Here is a 14,020-nt window from a genome sequence, read left to right as displayed (position 1 = left end):
CCAACCCTTAGTCAGTTCTTAGACAAGCTATAGCTATGTAATAAATTTTTGTAGCTGTGTAGTATTTTTACAAGGCATTTCTCACTTTCTAATTGTCTAAACTTTGTTACTGTTGAAAAGTAAGTGTAAAGATCTATCAAGCAAACATCTGGCCAAAAGAACAAGTCTTGCACTGGGCTCTTGGGTTGTGATTGATTACCAGATAGAGCAGGTTTCTGAGACATGCTCCTTTACATCAACTCCAATCATATGTGTTCTAGTCTCTTCCTAGCCAGACGTAATAAGCCCGATATATGAAGAATTTAGTGCCTACACTTTGTCCACTTGATATCATTTAACTGCTTTTTTTTGTCTGTTTCACATACTTTGAAAATGTAGAGCCAGATCCTGTGGTCCAGTTGAACAGTGCTCTGCTATCAAGTGGTCACTAACACTTCCACCCTAGCCCTCCTCTTCTGGGGTCAGAGCAGCTATATGGTTGCTCTAATTTATACTGGACTTCCCACAACCTCAAGACAAGTTCTGCCTGCCAGGGATTGCCAGGGCTGAGAGACACTGGCTACACTCCTTTTTCCTTGGCTGGACCCCTGAACTGGGAGGGGAAGTAAGAGGTGGTGGTGTAGGAACTGCTATTGTGGATCTGTGCTACCCAAGGATTTCCATAAGGAAAGGACACCTCACTGGGACTGAATCCACCGTGTAAAACTCCATCTTGCCTCCGTTGATGAGAGCAGGGAGTAGCGAGTCCATATTTATGTGATAAAATTCTTATTTTGCATTAGCACTTCAAAACATTTTAGTGCATCTGATGCACTATAAACAGTTACACTAAGTAAACACATCAGTAATTCCTACTGTCCCACTAATAGTTTGCATCATAACTTTCTGTTTCTGATCACATATTACTCATCCTCTCTTACCATTTACTCAGTGAAGTCTTTATGTGAAAGGGCACCAGTCTAAACTTTTTCTAAAAATCTATTTTAAAAGCATGAGATTTTGCTAATTTACAGTTGTAATAACTAAGCTAAACACCATGACTCTGACTTTGGTTTTTAATCCAGTTACTGACTGACTGACCACTGAGAGAGAGAAGTAGAAGGGGATGGGGGAGAGAAAGGGGAGAAAGTTAAACAAGGGAACAAATTAATTCCAGCCAGCTAGAGGCAGCTTCTTTCCTAACCTCGCTTTGGTATGGCTATGAGAAGGAGAATAAAGAACTCAATCCCTTTTCACATTCTCGTCAAATCTGCACTATTGCTGTTACATCTGTATGCCCTAATCAGCTTATTCAGACATCCACACAGCTCTGAACATTATCAGACAACTTACAGCTGAATTCTGTCTTCATGGCAATGCGAGCCCACTGATTTCAATGAGGTTGCACTAGTATAACGGAGGCCAGTTTGGTCTACAAGATATATTTTGCATTACTGAAGATTACCCAAAGTTTTGCAGGATATAATAATCCATCTTTTCCTTTAATTTCTATAAACCACTCAAAGAACAAACCTTCTACTGTGGCCTCAGCCCCACTAAGGGCTTGTGTACTCTAGGAAATGACTTAGTGTGATAACAGTTGTTCTATTATTCCTTAGATTTATAGGTCTATACCAACTCCTTAAACCCCACCTGGAAACTCATAGGTAGCCAGTGCAGATCATGGAGCACTAACTGCACATGCTCATATTGAAGCATTCATGTAAAAATGGGAAATGACTGCCTAGGAAGGAGTACTGCAAAAAGGGGTTATGGGTTGAGGGAGTCATCGTGGATCACAAGCTAAATATGAGTCAACAGGGTAACGCAGTGCAAAAAAAGCAAACATGATTCTGGGATGTATTAGCAGGAGTGTTGTAAGCAAGACACGATATGTAATTCATCTGCTCTACTCTGCACTCATTAGGCCTCAACTGGAGTATTATGTCCAGTTCTGGGTGCCACATTTCAGGAAAGATATGGATAAATTGGAGAAAGTCCAGAGAACAGCAGAAAACATGACCTATAAGGGAAGACTGAAAAAAATGGGTTTGTTTTGTCTGGAGAAGATCAGACTGAGGGGAGACGTAACAGAATCATGTATAAACATGATTCTCTGTCAGCTCATGTTTAACCCTATGATCCACCCTAGGGTTAACCAAGATGTTAAACATGGCTACTCTTGTCTCCTTTCAGTACCAACATGTTTAATACTTTGTTCACTAGTGTATGTTGTAACAGGATGGGGAGGGCATGGGTGGGCAGAATGTGAAAATAAATGTAACTGCAGATCTTCAGGACCTGACCTGCCTAGTCCCCTGCAACTGTGTAGGGCATCCATATGAAAGTATGCACTCTGCAGAGAGGATGTGCATCTTCTGTGTGGTCTCCTCAAATCCATGCTGCTGTATGTGGTGTCCTGCAGACTGAGAGAGATGGAGGGGGGGATTTGCCCCTGACGTTGCTCAGATATCGAATAAAAGACATGGAAAAATACTGATTGTTCTGTTGCTGCTAAAAACAGATTTTTCCACTATTTTACTACCTCAAGACATTATTTCATTCAATTAATAGATTTAAATATAGACACTAGAATTCCCCCAAGATTCTCTCTTCTGCAGCAATAGTGCCCCAGGGTGGGAAAGATTATTTTTGATTTCCATTTTCTTGCCTTGCTTATTTTCCTTAGAATACAAGAATAAACTTATCCACACAAAGGACAAGCCATCAGCAACAATAACTTTTCTAACATGAAACCATGGACGTGTTCTGTGTTTATACAGGCCTAGTACAATGGGGTCCTGATCCTCGATTGGGGCATCTAAGTGCTAGGGTACTACGAATAATAATAATACATAGGGCCAGACTGTAGATGGTGAGTCCCATGGAGCGGCATTAAATTCCCCAAGGTTTTCCTTATTGAGTTTCCTCAGCAAGAAGGGGTTTGTAACCCTTTCCCTTGTGGAGCCAGGTTAGGGTCTGAGGGTCTTTGATTTTCAACTTGGGCACCAAGTAGTCACATCTTCATGGTTTGTTCGGATGTGGTTCAACATCTGTGTGGCAGGTCGAAACCAGGAGTGCCGCTTGCTGGTTCAGTAATAATGTGCTTGTTTAGAATAGTAGGTGAGGTCCAGACACTTTACCATTCCCTGGCTGGAACCAGAGATCTAAGATGGTCATGTGTGGTCCACAGTGGTTTTTGCAGTTTCAGATGGGGCTGGGGTATGTTATCCATGACCTGCAGGGTGGGAAGTTCTGGGCAGTCTTCAGAGCAGTTAAGTTCTCATACTGTGGCTATATCTCGATGGATAACGGGAGGTTCAATGTTTGCTAATCCAGAAAGCCGTGGTAGAAATGTTGATTGTAAAGTCTCCATGATAATTAATATGGTCTGATTCAGCTGCCTGTTCACAGTTGGGTATGGCAACTTCTTGTCTACTCTGATGCACAGTACTCTGCATCATCCATTTCTGTGCTAATGGACTGGGTTATATAGGAACTCAGGATAGATACTGTCTCTTCCCACCGCTTTTCCCAGGTTCATGGCTGCATCGATCTCCTTACTTGTGAATGGTCCAGACCATTGGGGTGATGGAGTGCATGTGGACATTGCCTGCCAGAGTTGATGTTGGACTTGTCTGCGATACTGTTTGTCCACTGGCTGTTTGGATGCCCACACAGGTTTAGCAGTGATGGCATTGGCTAGTGGCATGTGTGGGATTTGCAGCCCTCAGGTTCCAGGTGCCTTTACTCGAGTGCGTGAAGTTTGGATCTTCTACACAGTCAAGTCACCATTTTGGCCTTGCTGCATCCAGTGACAGGAGGGCTTTCCAGTCTCTGGGTCTCTACACTCGTCATATTTGTGGAGCTCTTGGCTCTCTGCAGCCCAGCAAGGAGCGTACAGGGACCTGTGCGCCTAGGGGATGGTTCTCTTTGCAGCAGAGATTATGAGAGCAGTAAAATAGTCAAAATTTTTCGGCATTGGGGGAATGTGGGAGATTGTATTGTCCACTGTCATAATGAAGTGGCCCAGTCTGCTTTTTTGAAGTTCCAGCACAGCACTGGTTTTGAGTAGAGAACTGGAATTTGAATGCTAATACGGATCAGGACTGGTCTGTGCTGGCTGTTCAGGAAGTCATCAAAAATGGTCCATGGTACGGGTATTGGTGTGTCTCCATCATCTTTAGAGATGAAGATCAGTTCAGGGCAGTATTATCTGTTCCATCTTGCAGTGTGGACAGTGCCGCACTGTTTTGCATTTGAAAGGAGGAGCATAAGGGATAGCTCAGTGGTTTGAGCATTGGCCTGCTAAACACAGGGTTGTGAGTTCAGTCCTTGAGGGGGTCACTTAGGGATCTGGGGCAAAATCAGTACTTGGTCCTGCTAGTGAAGGCAGGGGGCTGGAGTCAATGACCTTTCAAGGTCCCTTCCAGTTCTAGGAGATGGATATCTCCATTATAAAATAAAAAATAAAATATAAAATAAAAAATCATTTGCCGACCCCGACCATGTCATTTCTTCACCTGCAATGTTGTTTGCTGCATAGCCCCACTGAGTGTGGTGACTATTAAAGTTGCCCATAAATACAGCAGGATTCTGTGCAGTCTGCAGAGCTGGTTGAGGCCACTGTGCACCAGGTGGTTTATGTACATTGATAGCTTCCTGACGCGCACAGAGATTGTAGTTTGTTTCTGTAGGAGGTAGGACCACATATTGGTGGATCTCCCACTTTATGTAAATTGCCAGACCTTATTTTGGACGGTAATTGCTGGCTATGAGTTTATAGCCATTGATTTTGTAACAACAGGCTTTTTCTTTGTTTGCAATATGGGTCTCCTGGAGGGTGAGGACATCGATGTTGATTGTCTTCAGTATTTTCTCCAAATAATCACTCTTGGACCATGAGTCTTCAACATTCAGCTGGCAGATCTTTAACTCAGGTCTGATCTGCCTAGTACATTGGCCTTGAAAAGGCAGCCTTATTTTGTTGCAGTCAGTGTTCAGTCGCCGGTTTGATGATAGTTGTGGTTTCCCACTTAACAGTGTGGGCTGTGTGAAGGTCGTCATCTTCCATCTCAGAACAGTTCTGCTAATGAGCGTCCCAAATCCATTCGAGCTTGAATATAGCTATCTCCAAATTTACTATTCAGAAGGGAAGTATTTATCTCAGCATGGCTCTATTTTCTTTTTTCCAACATAATTTAGTGCTAATATTTCTCATGCCTAATTTATTTGTTCTTAAAAATACTAAACAGTTACACCAAAATAAGCCACCCTTTGTTTCAACTGAATTAATCCAAGTTTAGAGTCTGTTATTCTTTGTTCTCAAATTAACAAACTTTTCTTTGGGGAAAAAATGGTTATGGCACCATTGTCCAGAATTATTTCAGCAATAACAAAGCCATATAAACAGCAAGTGAATGTTACATTTTTAAATATCTTGCCTTCGAGTCAAATCCAGGGCCAGAAACAGATAGCCCACTGTGTGTGCTGGGGGAGGGGGTGGGAGCCAAGGGGATAGGTTTGGCTAAAAATGATCAGCTGTGAGAAATGGCTGCATTGAAACAAAGGCACATTTTAATGGTGCAGAGCAAAGGTGATTTCCTGTTTTGTTTGGGGCTTTGTTGCCCCTCTGACTGAGTTCTCTTTTTCTCTGGTGATTTAAACATTTCTCTTCCTCTCTTCCCCCCCCCCCCCCCCCGCCATGCAGAGGGGAAGGTGCCTCTGTAAGTCATTTCATTTTAGTCTATGCCCTGACCAGAAGGTTACGTTAGTTGGAGGGAGCAAATTGCTAGGGGATGGATCTGCTTTCTATTTTCTCCTCTAGATTAAATGCATCTGGATTGAAGGAGAGAAAGAACCACGTTCTGCCACTGTGGGGAAAGTTTCCCGCAGGACTCTGGCTGTGGAGGGGGTGAGCAGTGACAGAATGAATGCAGCCCTCCTGGCAAGGGCTGCAATTCACAAAGGCATCGGCTCCCGTGCAGCAAGGCAGATCAGAAACTCTACCCCTTATGTTTGAAAATAAAGCCCCAGAGGTGATTGTTTACACCAGAACAGAGAGACTTGGAAAGCAAAAACCCGCCTCCTTGTGTCCTGTGGAGTGTCTGAAAGAGACTCTCCTTTTCTTTACCCCCATGGTAGGGTGGGGAGGAGGGATGTGTTTCTAAAGTGTAGAGCTGGAGCTTGCAATCTTTAAACCACGATCTGAGAACTTCAGCAACTCAGCCAGAGACTAGGGGTCTGGGTGGGTGAGGTTCTGAGGCCTGCAATGTGCAGGAGGTCAGACGATCATGCTGCTCCCTTCCTACTCTGTTCCCATATCTACTCTGGCGACACCATCAGAGGACGCAACCACATCAGCCACACCATCAAGGGCTCATTTACCTGCATATCCACTAATGTTATATATGCCATCATGTGCCAGCAATGCCCCTCTGCCATGTACATTGGCCAAACCAGACAGTCCCTCCGCAAAAGAATAAATGGACACAAATCGGACATCAGGAATGGTAACATACATAAGCCAGTAAGTGAATACTTCAATCTCCCTGGTCATTCTATTACAGATTTAAAAGTCACTGTCATTGAACAAAAAAAAACCTTCAGAAACAGACTTCAAAGAGAAACAGCAGAACTAAAATTCATTTGCAAATTTAACACCATTAATCTGGGCTTGAATAGGGACTGGGAGTGGCTGGCTCATTACAGAAGCAGCTTTTCCTCTCCTGGAATTGACACCTCCTCATCTATTATTGGGAGTGGACTACATCCACCCTGATTGAATTGGCCCTGTCAACACTGGTTCTCCACTTGCGAAGTAACTCCCTGCTCTCCATGTGTCAGTATATAATGCCTGCATCTGTAACTTTCACTCTATGCATCCGAAGAAGTGAGGTTTTTACCCACGAAAACTTATGCCCAAATAAATCTGTTAGTCTTTAAGGTGCCACCAGACTCCTTGTTGTTTTTGTAGATACAGACTAACATGGCTACCCCCGATACTTCTGGCTTAAGAGTTTGTGGGTCTATGAGCTCCTATAGATCTGGTTCAAGAGGTTCTGTCAGGGTTGGCTGGGCGCTCCTGCTGCCCCGCACTTTCCAGTCGCTTTACAAGGACTAGCTTGATTTGGCTTCTCCCTCTCTGCCTTGCTGCAGCTCCAGCGAAAACTGAGAACTCGCAGCCTTCCCGAGGGATAAACAGGAGGCGGGGGGTGCGGGTACGGGACAAGCGCTGTCTTATACTGATGGAAGTTAATGCAGCCTCAGGTCATCTCGGCCCCCCTCCTCCCCGCCGCCCAGAGGAGCGGGGTTAAGGAGGGCCGGGAGGAGGAGCTGGGGCTCTCTGGCCAGGAGGTGGGAAAGGGAAAAGGAGCTGGGCTGCAGACAGAGCCCTCATTGCAAAGCCGGCCCGTCCCTCCAGCCTGCGGAGCGGGGCCCGGCGAGTCCCAAGCGCTTTTCCGCCCTGGCCAAACTTTGCCTGGGCTGCGCCCACGGGCCCTCCCTCGTGCTCGGCGCCTGCAGGAGCGGGGCGCACCCAGGGGCAGCTCCCCTCGATCCCCCGCTTCCGGCTGCGCCTTGCTCCGATCCTGCCACGACCCCTAGCGCCGCAGGGGGCGGGCCCCGCTGCCCGGGGCAGGTGGGCAGCCGGAGCCGCTGTGGCGAGGGGCAGCGAGAGAAGAGGCTGTCGGGAGGCGGCTCCGCCAGGTCCGGGGAGCGCGTGTGCGAGGTCCCGACCCCAGAGCCCGGCGGGACCATGTTGTGCTGCGGCTCCGCCGCGCTCCTCCTGGCCCTGGCCGGGCTCTTCCTGAGCAGGGTGCCCGGGGCCCAGGGCGCCGCCTGCGAGCCGGTCCGCATCCCCCTGTGCAAGTCCCTGCCCTGGAACATGACCAAGATGCCCAACCACCTGCACCACAGCACCCAGGCCAACGCCATCCTGGCCATCGAGCAGTTCGAGGGGCTGCTGGGCACCCACTGCAGCCCCGATCTGCTCTTCTTCCTCTGCGCCATGTACGCGCCCATCTGCACCATCGACTTCCAGCACGAGCCCATCAAGCCCTGCAAGTCGGTGTGCGAGCGGGCCCGGGCCGGCTGCGAGCCCGTCCTCATCAAGTACCGCCACGCCTGGCCCGAGAGCCTGGCCTGCGAGGAGCTGCCCGTCTATGACCGCGGCGTCTGCATCTCCCCAGAGGCCATCGTGACCGCCGAGGGAGCCGGTAAGTGCCGCACCTCCGGAACCCAGCCCGCACCCCTCCCCTGCTCCCCTCCCCGCCGTCACCCCCGGGAGCCCAGCCCGCACCCTTCCCCTGCTCCCCTCCCCGCCGTCACCCCCGGGAGCCCAGCCCGCACCCTTCCCCTGCTCCCCTCCCCGCCGTCACCCCCGGGAGCCCAGCCCGCACCCCTCCCCTGCTCCCCTCCCCGCCGTCACCCCCGGGAGCCCAGCCCGCACCCCTCCCCTGCTCCCCTCCCCGCCGTCACCCCCGGGAGCCCAGCCCGCACCCCTCCCCTGCTCCCCTCCCCGCCGTCACCCCCGGGAGCCCAGCCCGCACCCCTCCCCTGCTCCCCTCCCCGCCGTCACCCCCGGGAGCCCAGCCCGCACCCCTCCCCTGCTCCCCTCCCCGCCGTCACCCCCGGGAGCCCAGCCCGCACCCCTCCCCTGCTCCCCTCCCCGCCGTCACCCCCGGGAGCCCAGCCCGCACCCCTCCCCTGCTCCCCTCCCCGCCGTCACCCCCGGGAGCCCAGCCCGCACCCCTCCCCTGCTCCCCTCCCCGCCGTCACCCCCGGGAGCCCAGCCCGCACCCCTCCCCTGCTCCCCTCCCTGCCGTCACCCCCGGGAGCCCAGCCCGCACCCCTCCCCTGCTCCCCTCCCTGCCGTCACCCCCGGGAGCCCAGCCCGCACCCCTCCCCTGCTCCCCTCCCTGCCGTCACCCCCGGGAGCCCAGCCCGCACCCCTCCCCTGCTCCCCTCCCTGCCGTCACCCCCGGGAGCCCAGCCCGCACCCCTCCCCTGCTCCCCTCCCTGCCGTCACCCCCGGGAGCCCAGCCCGCACCCCTCCCCTGCTCCCCTCCCTGCCGTCACCCCCGGGAGCCCAGCCCGCACCCCTCCCCTGCTCCCCTCCCTGCCGTCACCCCCGGGAGCCCAGCCCGCACCCCTCCCCTGCTCCCCTCCCTGCTGTCACCCCCGGGAGCCCAGCCCGCACCCCTCCCCTGCTTCCCTCCTTGCCCTCGTCTCCAGGAGCCCAGCCTGCACCCCTTCTGCTCCTGCTCTCCCATTGCCTCTGGGAGCCCTGCCCGCACCCCTCTCTGCTCGCCCCTCTGCTCACACCCCTGGGAGCCCAGCCTGCACCTCTCTCTGCTCCCCTCTCTGCTCGCACCCCCGGGAGCCCTGCCCGCACCCCTCTCTGCACTCCCCCCTGTACCCACATCCCTGTGAATCTAGCCCACAACCCTCTCTGCTCCCCTCTTTACTCTCTCCCCCGTGTGCCCAGCACACTGTGAATCCAGTCCCCGGTTCTCATCCTTTCTGATCCCAGTCAACTCCAGCCTACCCTGCTTGTGATCCCCCTCTGATTCCAACTCCCAGCCCTCATGCATCGCTGACCCTTAAGGAGATCACCTCTGATCTCAGTCAACCCTAGGTTCGTGGGCCCCCAGCCAGCTCCATCTGCCATCCCTCCTCTTCTCCCCTCTGACCTTCTTCCTACACCTGAATCTCACTCTCCTCCCTTTCTCCTCTTCCCTTTGTAGCATCTCGCTTTATCTTCCAGAACCTATCTCTATCCCTCCTTCCCCTATCTAGCGCCCACTCTCCCCCCCTTGCTTTCCCATCTCACTCCATGGACACTGGTGACATCTGAGAGTGAGTAGGTGATGCTTGCATTTAAAGGTGCAGAGACAATGGACAAAAGTGCCCTGAAGTAATGTTATTCCAAACAGGGTGGACAATGCATCCACGTGTGGTTGAACATAACCCTCCCCTGCCACCTGTTCCTCCAATTCTAAACTTGTCACTCTGATCCTGTCTCCCATTTCCAAACCAAGCTCTTGCCCTCACTCCTGTGTCTCCTACCATAGGCTAAACTTAGCTCTCATCTAACCCTCACTCCCATCCAACGCTACACCCTTCTGACAGTATCTTTATGCTCTTTTGTGTGAATAAGTTTCTGTTACCTCTAACTTATTACTCTTGTTTAGCATTTGTGTGGAGCTGATTGAGATTTTTGAGTGAAATTTTTTGTTGTTGAAAATGGCCTTTTTCCAAAACTGAAAAATTCCATAAGAAATTCTTACTTTTTTGAAAATTTTAACTTGAGGTTTTTTTTTTTAATCGACATTTTTTTCAATCAAAATTTTTATCAATGCCATTGCCGGGTAATCAACATTTCTAGTTTACTGAAAAATGGGTCTTTGGTAAATGAATACTTTCAACAACAGATTCAGAAACATTCTCTATTCCAAAAAGTAGCTTAAATTTTTTGTAAAAACTGTTGAAAAAATGAAAATAGGTCTCTTTCAAATCCTTGAAACGGAAACAATTTCCCTTTTTTTTTTTTAGCTCAGCTTTAGTATTTTGTAAATATAACTGTACTATAGTAGGGCAGTAGCCACACTATAAGTGTACCCAATACTGTGTATACAATTCCCCATGCCCTCCACTCCCCTTTACCATGTCACTCAGACCCACTAAAACCATGTTTCCTTCTGGAATTGGCTGCACTCACTTTATTTTGCATAGACAAGTGCAGCTGCACATTTGTGCTTGTTCAACCTCATGCTGCAAGCTAGCTTGTGCTGATGGGAGCAAAGGTGGCGGTGCCCCTATTTCCATGGCGGTGGCAACATGAGAGAGATTGTGGTGGCCACAGGAGGAGTGAGGCTCGAGTTAGGAGAAGCAGTTGCCCCTACCTGTTCCCATGCCAGCAGTAGCACAAGGACATGTGCAATGGCAGCTGGGAGAAGAGCGGCAGAAAGTAATTGTTGCATATTTATTTTAAGATAAACTTATAACAAATATTACTAGTTTTACGGCATGCATAGATACTGGGCCAAAACCTCAGCTGTATTAGGGTTGCAGGCAGTGTGGCTGAAGGATGAGTGTGGTGAAGATGGCTACATGATAACATGTACGTCTCCTGGTCCTGGGCTTAGATGAGGGTCTGTTTGGCCCCCAGCTCAAATTAGAGTAGCCTCAGAGCTGCTCTAAGTTGTATCTGGCTGCAGTGGCCTCCCTGGAGATCACTAGAGGCTTCTAGAGCACAGCACACTCTCTGGCCCCATTCCCTTTCATTGGCCATGCTTGGAGCTGTAAAGGCAGTGTTGGTGGTTGTTTCAGTGCCATCTAGGTGTTCCTCTTACTGTAGGAGAATCCCCACGTAGCCGGTTAAGCTGGCTTTCCAAATGCTTTGTGCTGCCAGAACACTGCAAAGCTCTCATTGGCTGGGCGCTGGCTTTTTTAATACAAAAAGGTATAACTTCACCCATCCCAGAGCAGCTACTTCTAGGATGGAACATAGAACCTGTTTAACATTGCACAGCAACACAATGTACTAGGACAAGCAATGGAGAAATAAACCCATTTATTTCCAATTGAAAGAGCTGAGATAAGCTACATTAGGCAATATGTAATTTGGGGATTTGGCTAGGACTGGAATTTGATCAAGGCTCTGGCGCTAGAACTCTGCATATTTACAAAATGATCAATATCTCCGTGTTTATCTCATCAGAGAGAGATACATATCTCTGGTCACACTTGGAAATACCATAGGTGATGGTGTAAGTTAACTATTGGTAAGTGGTTTGACTTACATGCCAAAGTTGGCAGAAGAGGATGGTGTAGCGAGAAAAGGAAGTTATAAGATAGAGCAGGCTTGCACCTGTGCTTTATCTTACGCCTGCTTACACTCTTCTGTTAGTTGCTCATTCTGTGGCAGCCCCATCTTTCAGCCCCTTTGATGTGTAAGTTACACCAGGTTGCACCAATTTGTTGATTCACTTATACCAACGTTGATGTCACCTCTGATTCTAACCCATAGCAAAGTGCTTTGGATGGAAGGTGCTGTATGTAACTCATTACTGTTATCATTCTTTTGACCCTTACCTTTCATTCCACTCCATATAAACCAAACCCCATAATTCCTCCTCCAACGCTTTCTCCATTTCCAGTCACATCTTATACCCTATTCCATTGCACTCTTCTCTTCATTTGCCCGTTTAACCTTTCTCATTCATCATTTCTTTCCCCTACCTGTATATTTGTTTGTTTCCATACCAATCTAGCTCCACTTCTACCTTTCAAATTACCATTTCCACCCCTTCTAACTCTCAGATCCCCCTCTACAACCCTTAACCAATACCTCAAGCTAACTCTCTTCCTTATACTTCCATAACTAACCCTTCCCCTCATTCGTTTCTAACCTGTCCTTCCTCTGTAATTGTAACCCACATCTAACTCCGTGTGTCTGGCTATAGATTTGTTGTTGCTGCTTTGGGCTGCAGACCTGCTGGGAGGATTTCAGTGAGGCTGGTTTTGAATTCCAAAATTAGGAATAGGTTTGTGAATGTCTCATTTTGAAGCACATTTACAGACTCTTTCCTTAGCAGCATTGAGATACTTTCAAAACTGCCTTAAAAATGGATCCAAACTGAGTGAGGCTTGGCAAGTCAACAGATATTTGAAAGCAGTGGCATTCAAAACTGAAGGGAGGAAGTTTCTCTAAAATTGCCCCTGAGTTACCTATTGCTGAGGACCGCAGCAGCACAATAACCTCTTTGAATGATTCCAGTGTGAAATCCATGAACACTTCACTGACTGGAAACCTGATGACATTCTGATTTCTGGGATTTAAAAATTAAACCAGCATACTATCCATTGGACTGAAGATATTCTTCTGGGGAGGGGGAATAAATCCTCCCCTTTAAAAAATATAATGAAATATTCCTAATCTAGGAAAAGGTCAGAAGAAAACTGGTATCATCCTATTAGAGGATTGTACCCCAGTAGAAAACATCACTAATACAAATAACAGACTAGTTAATGATTTGTATACAAGGCATTTCTCCTAATTTTTTTCTTCTTAAGAATGCACTTTCTGCACCTAATATTGTTGGTGAAATGCACAGTCAATGGAAATGGAAATTCACATTTATTACTGAAAAGGTTTTCATCGTTCAAAATATTACCCACAAAGTAATAGGACTTTGCACTTCTATCATACCTTTTGTCCAGGGATCACAGATTTCTTTCTAAACTTTGACTGACTAAGATAAGTATTATTCAGTCCATTCTGTTGTAAAAGGGCAAATTAAGGATGGGGTTGTTAAATGACGTAACCAAGCTCATAGTCAGTGGCAGAGTCAGGAATAGAGCCCCGGAGCCCTGAGTCCAATTCCTTTTCTCTGCTCACCAGACCATACCTCCTCCCTAGTGAATAATTTACAGTATACAAACTCACAGTGTGAAATAACTATATTCTATCCCATTGTAGAAAATCTCAGTTTGCAGAGTTTCTCCCAGTTAATCCACAACATAGCAAACAGTATTTTTAATTAAAATAAAATTTTGTTTTTTTTACTCATTTTTGTGCATGTGGATTGGCAGTCAGATCAAGTTGTTAGACTCCTAGGGTGAGATCTTCATCCTGGCTCTGGCTGGGTAAAAGGACTGGACTGGTTTTCTGTTTATCTTCAGAAAAGATTTCTTTTTGTTTGCTTTCAGGAGACTGATGTTCATGCATCAGGTTTATAATTATAATAGGAGAAAGGGAGGAAAAAGTGCATAATACAAAACAGTTTACATATAGGGAAACTGTGCACACTAATTAGCACTCAACATTCTCACCAGAAGAAAGTTAACTCTGGGCTCCATTCTCCCGGACCTGCACTTTTGCATAGTTTGAACTACAGTTGATGAAGTGCAGCATCTTGATACAGATTCTGAACAATGCACATTCTTCCTTACAGAGTTTATGTTGCACATGTCGTCAGTTGTCAAGTATGTAAATCAGTGAGTGTCTGTGTCCCAAAAGGTCAGGGAAGTGGCCCTA

At 48.1% G+C, this 14,020-nt stretch overlaps 1 protein-coding gene across 2 annotated transcripts in view; it reads left to right on the top strand.

Annotated features, from left to right (window-relative positions):
* Positions 1–7,282: 7,282 nt before the first annotated feature.
* FRZB (frizzled related protein) overlaps positions 7,283–14,020 on the top strand; it is a 36,346-nt gene continuing 29,608 nt past the window's right edge. The window contains exon 1 of one of the 2 annotated variants that reach the window (XM_065561949.1): positions 7,283–8,195. In XM_065561949.1, the coding sequence (XP_065418021.1) occupies positions 7,736–8,195 (460 nt within the window). In that variant the 5' untranslated portion in view covers positions 7,283–7,735. The remainder of the gene's footprint in view (positions 8,196–14,020) is intronic. The other variant, XM_065561948.1, reaches the window with a different exon arrangement.

The sequence above is a fragment of the Chrysemys picta genome, chromosome 11 (genome assembly GCF_011386835.1).
Source record: "Chrysemys picta bellii isolate R12L10 chromosome 11, ASM1138683v2, whole genome shotgun sequence".
Classification (NCBI taxonomy): domain Eukaryota; kingdom Metazoa; phylum Chordata; order Testudines; family Emydidae; genus Chrysemys; species Chrysemys picta.
The sequence above is the reverse complement of the archived record's forward strand: the minus strand, read 5'-3'. Positions and strand labels throughout refer to the sequence as shown.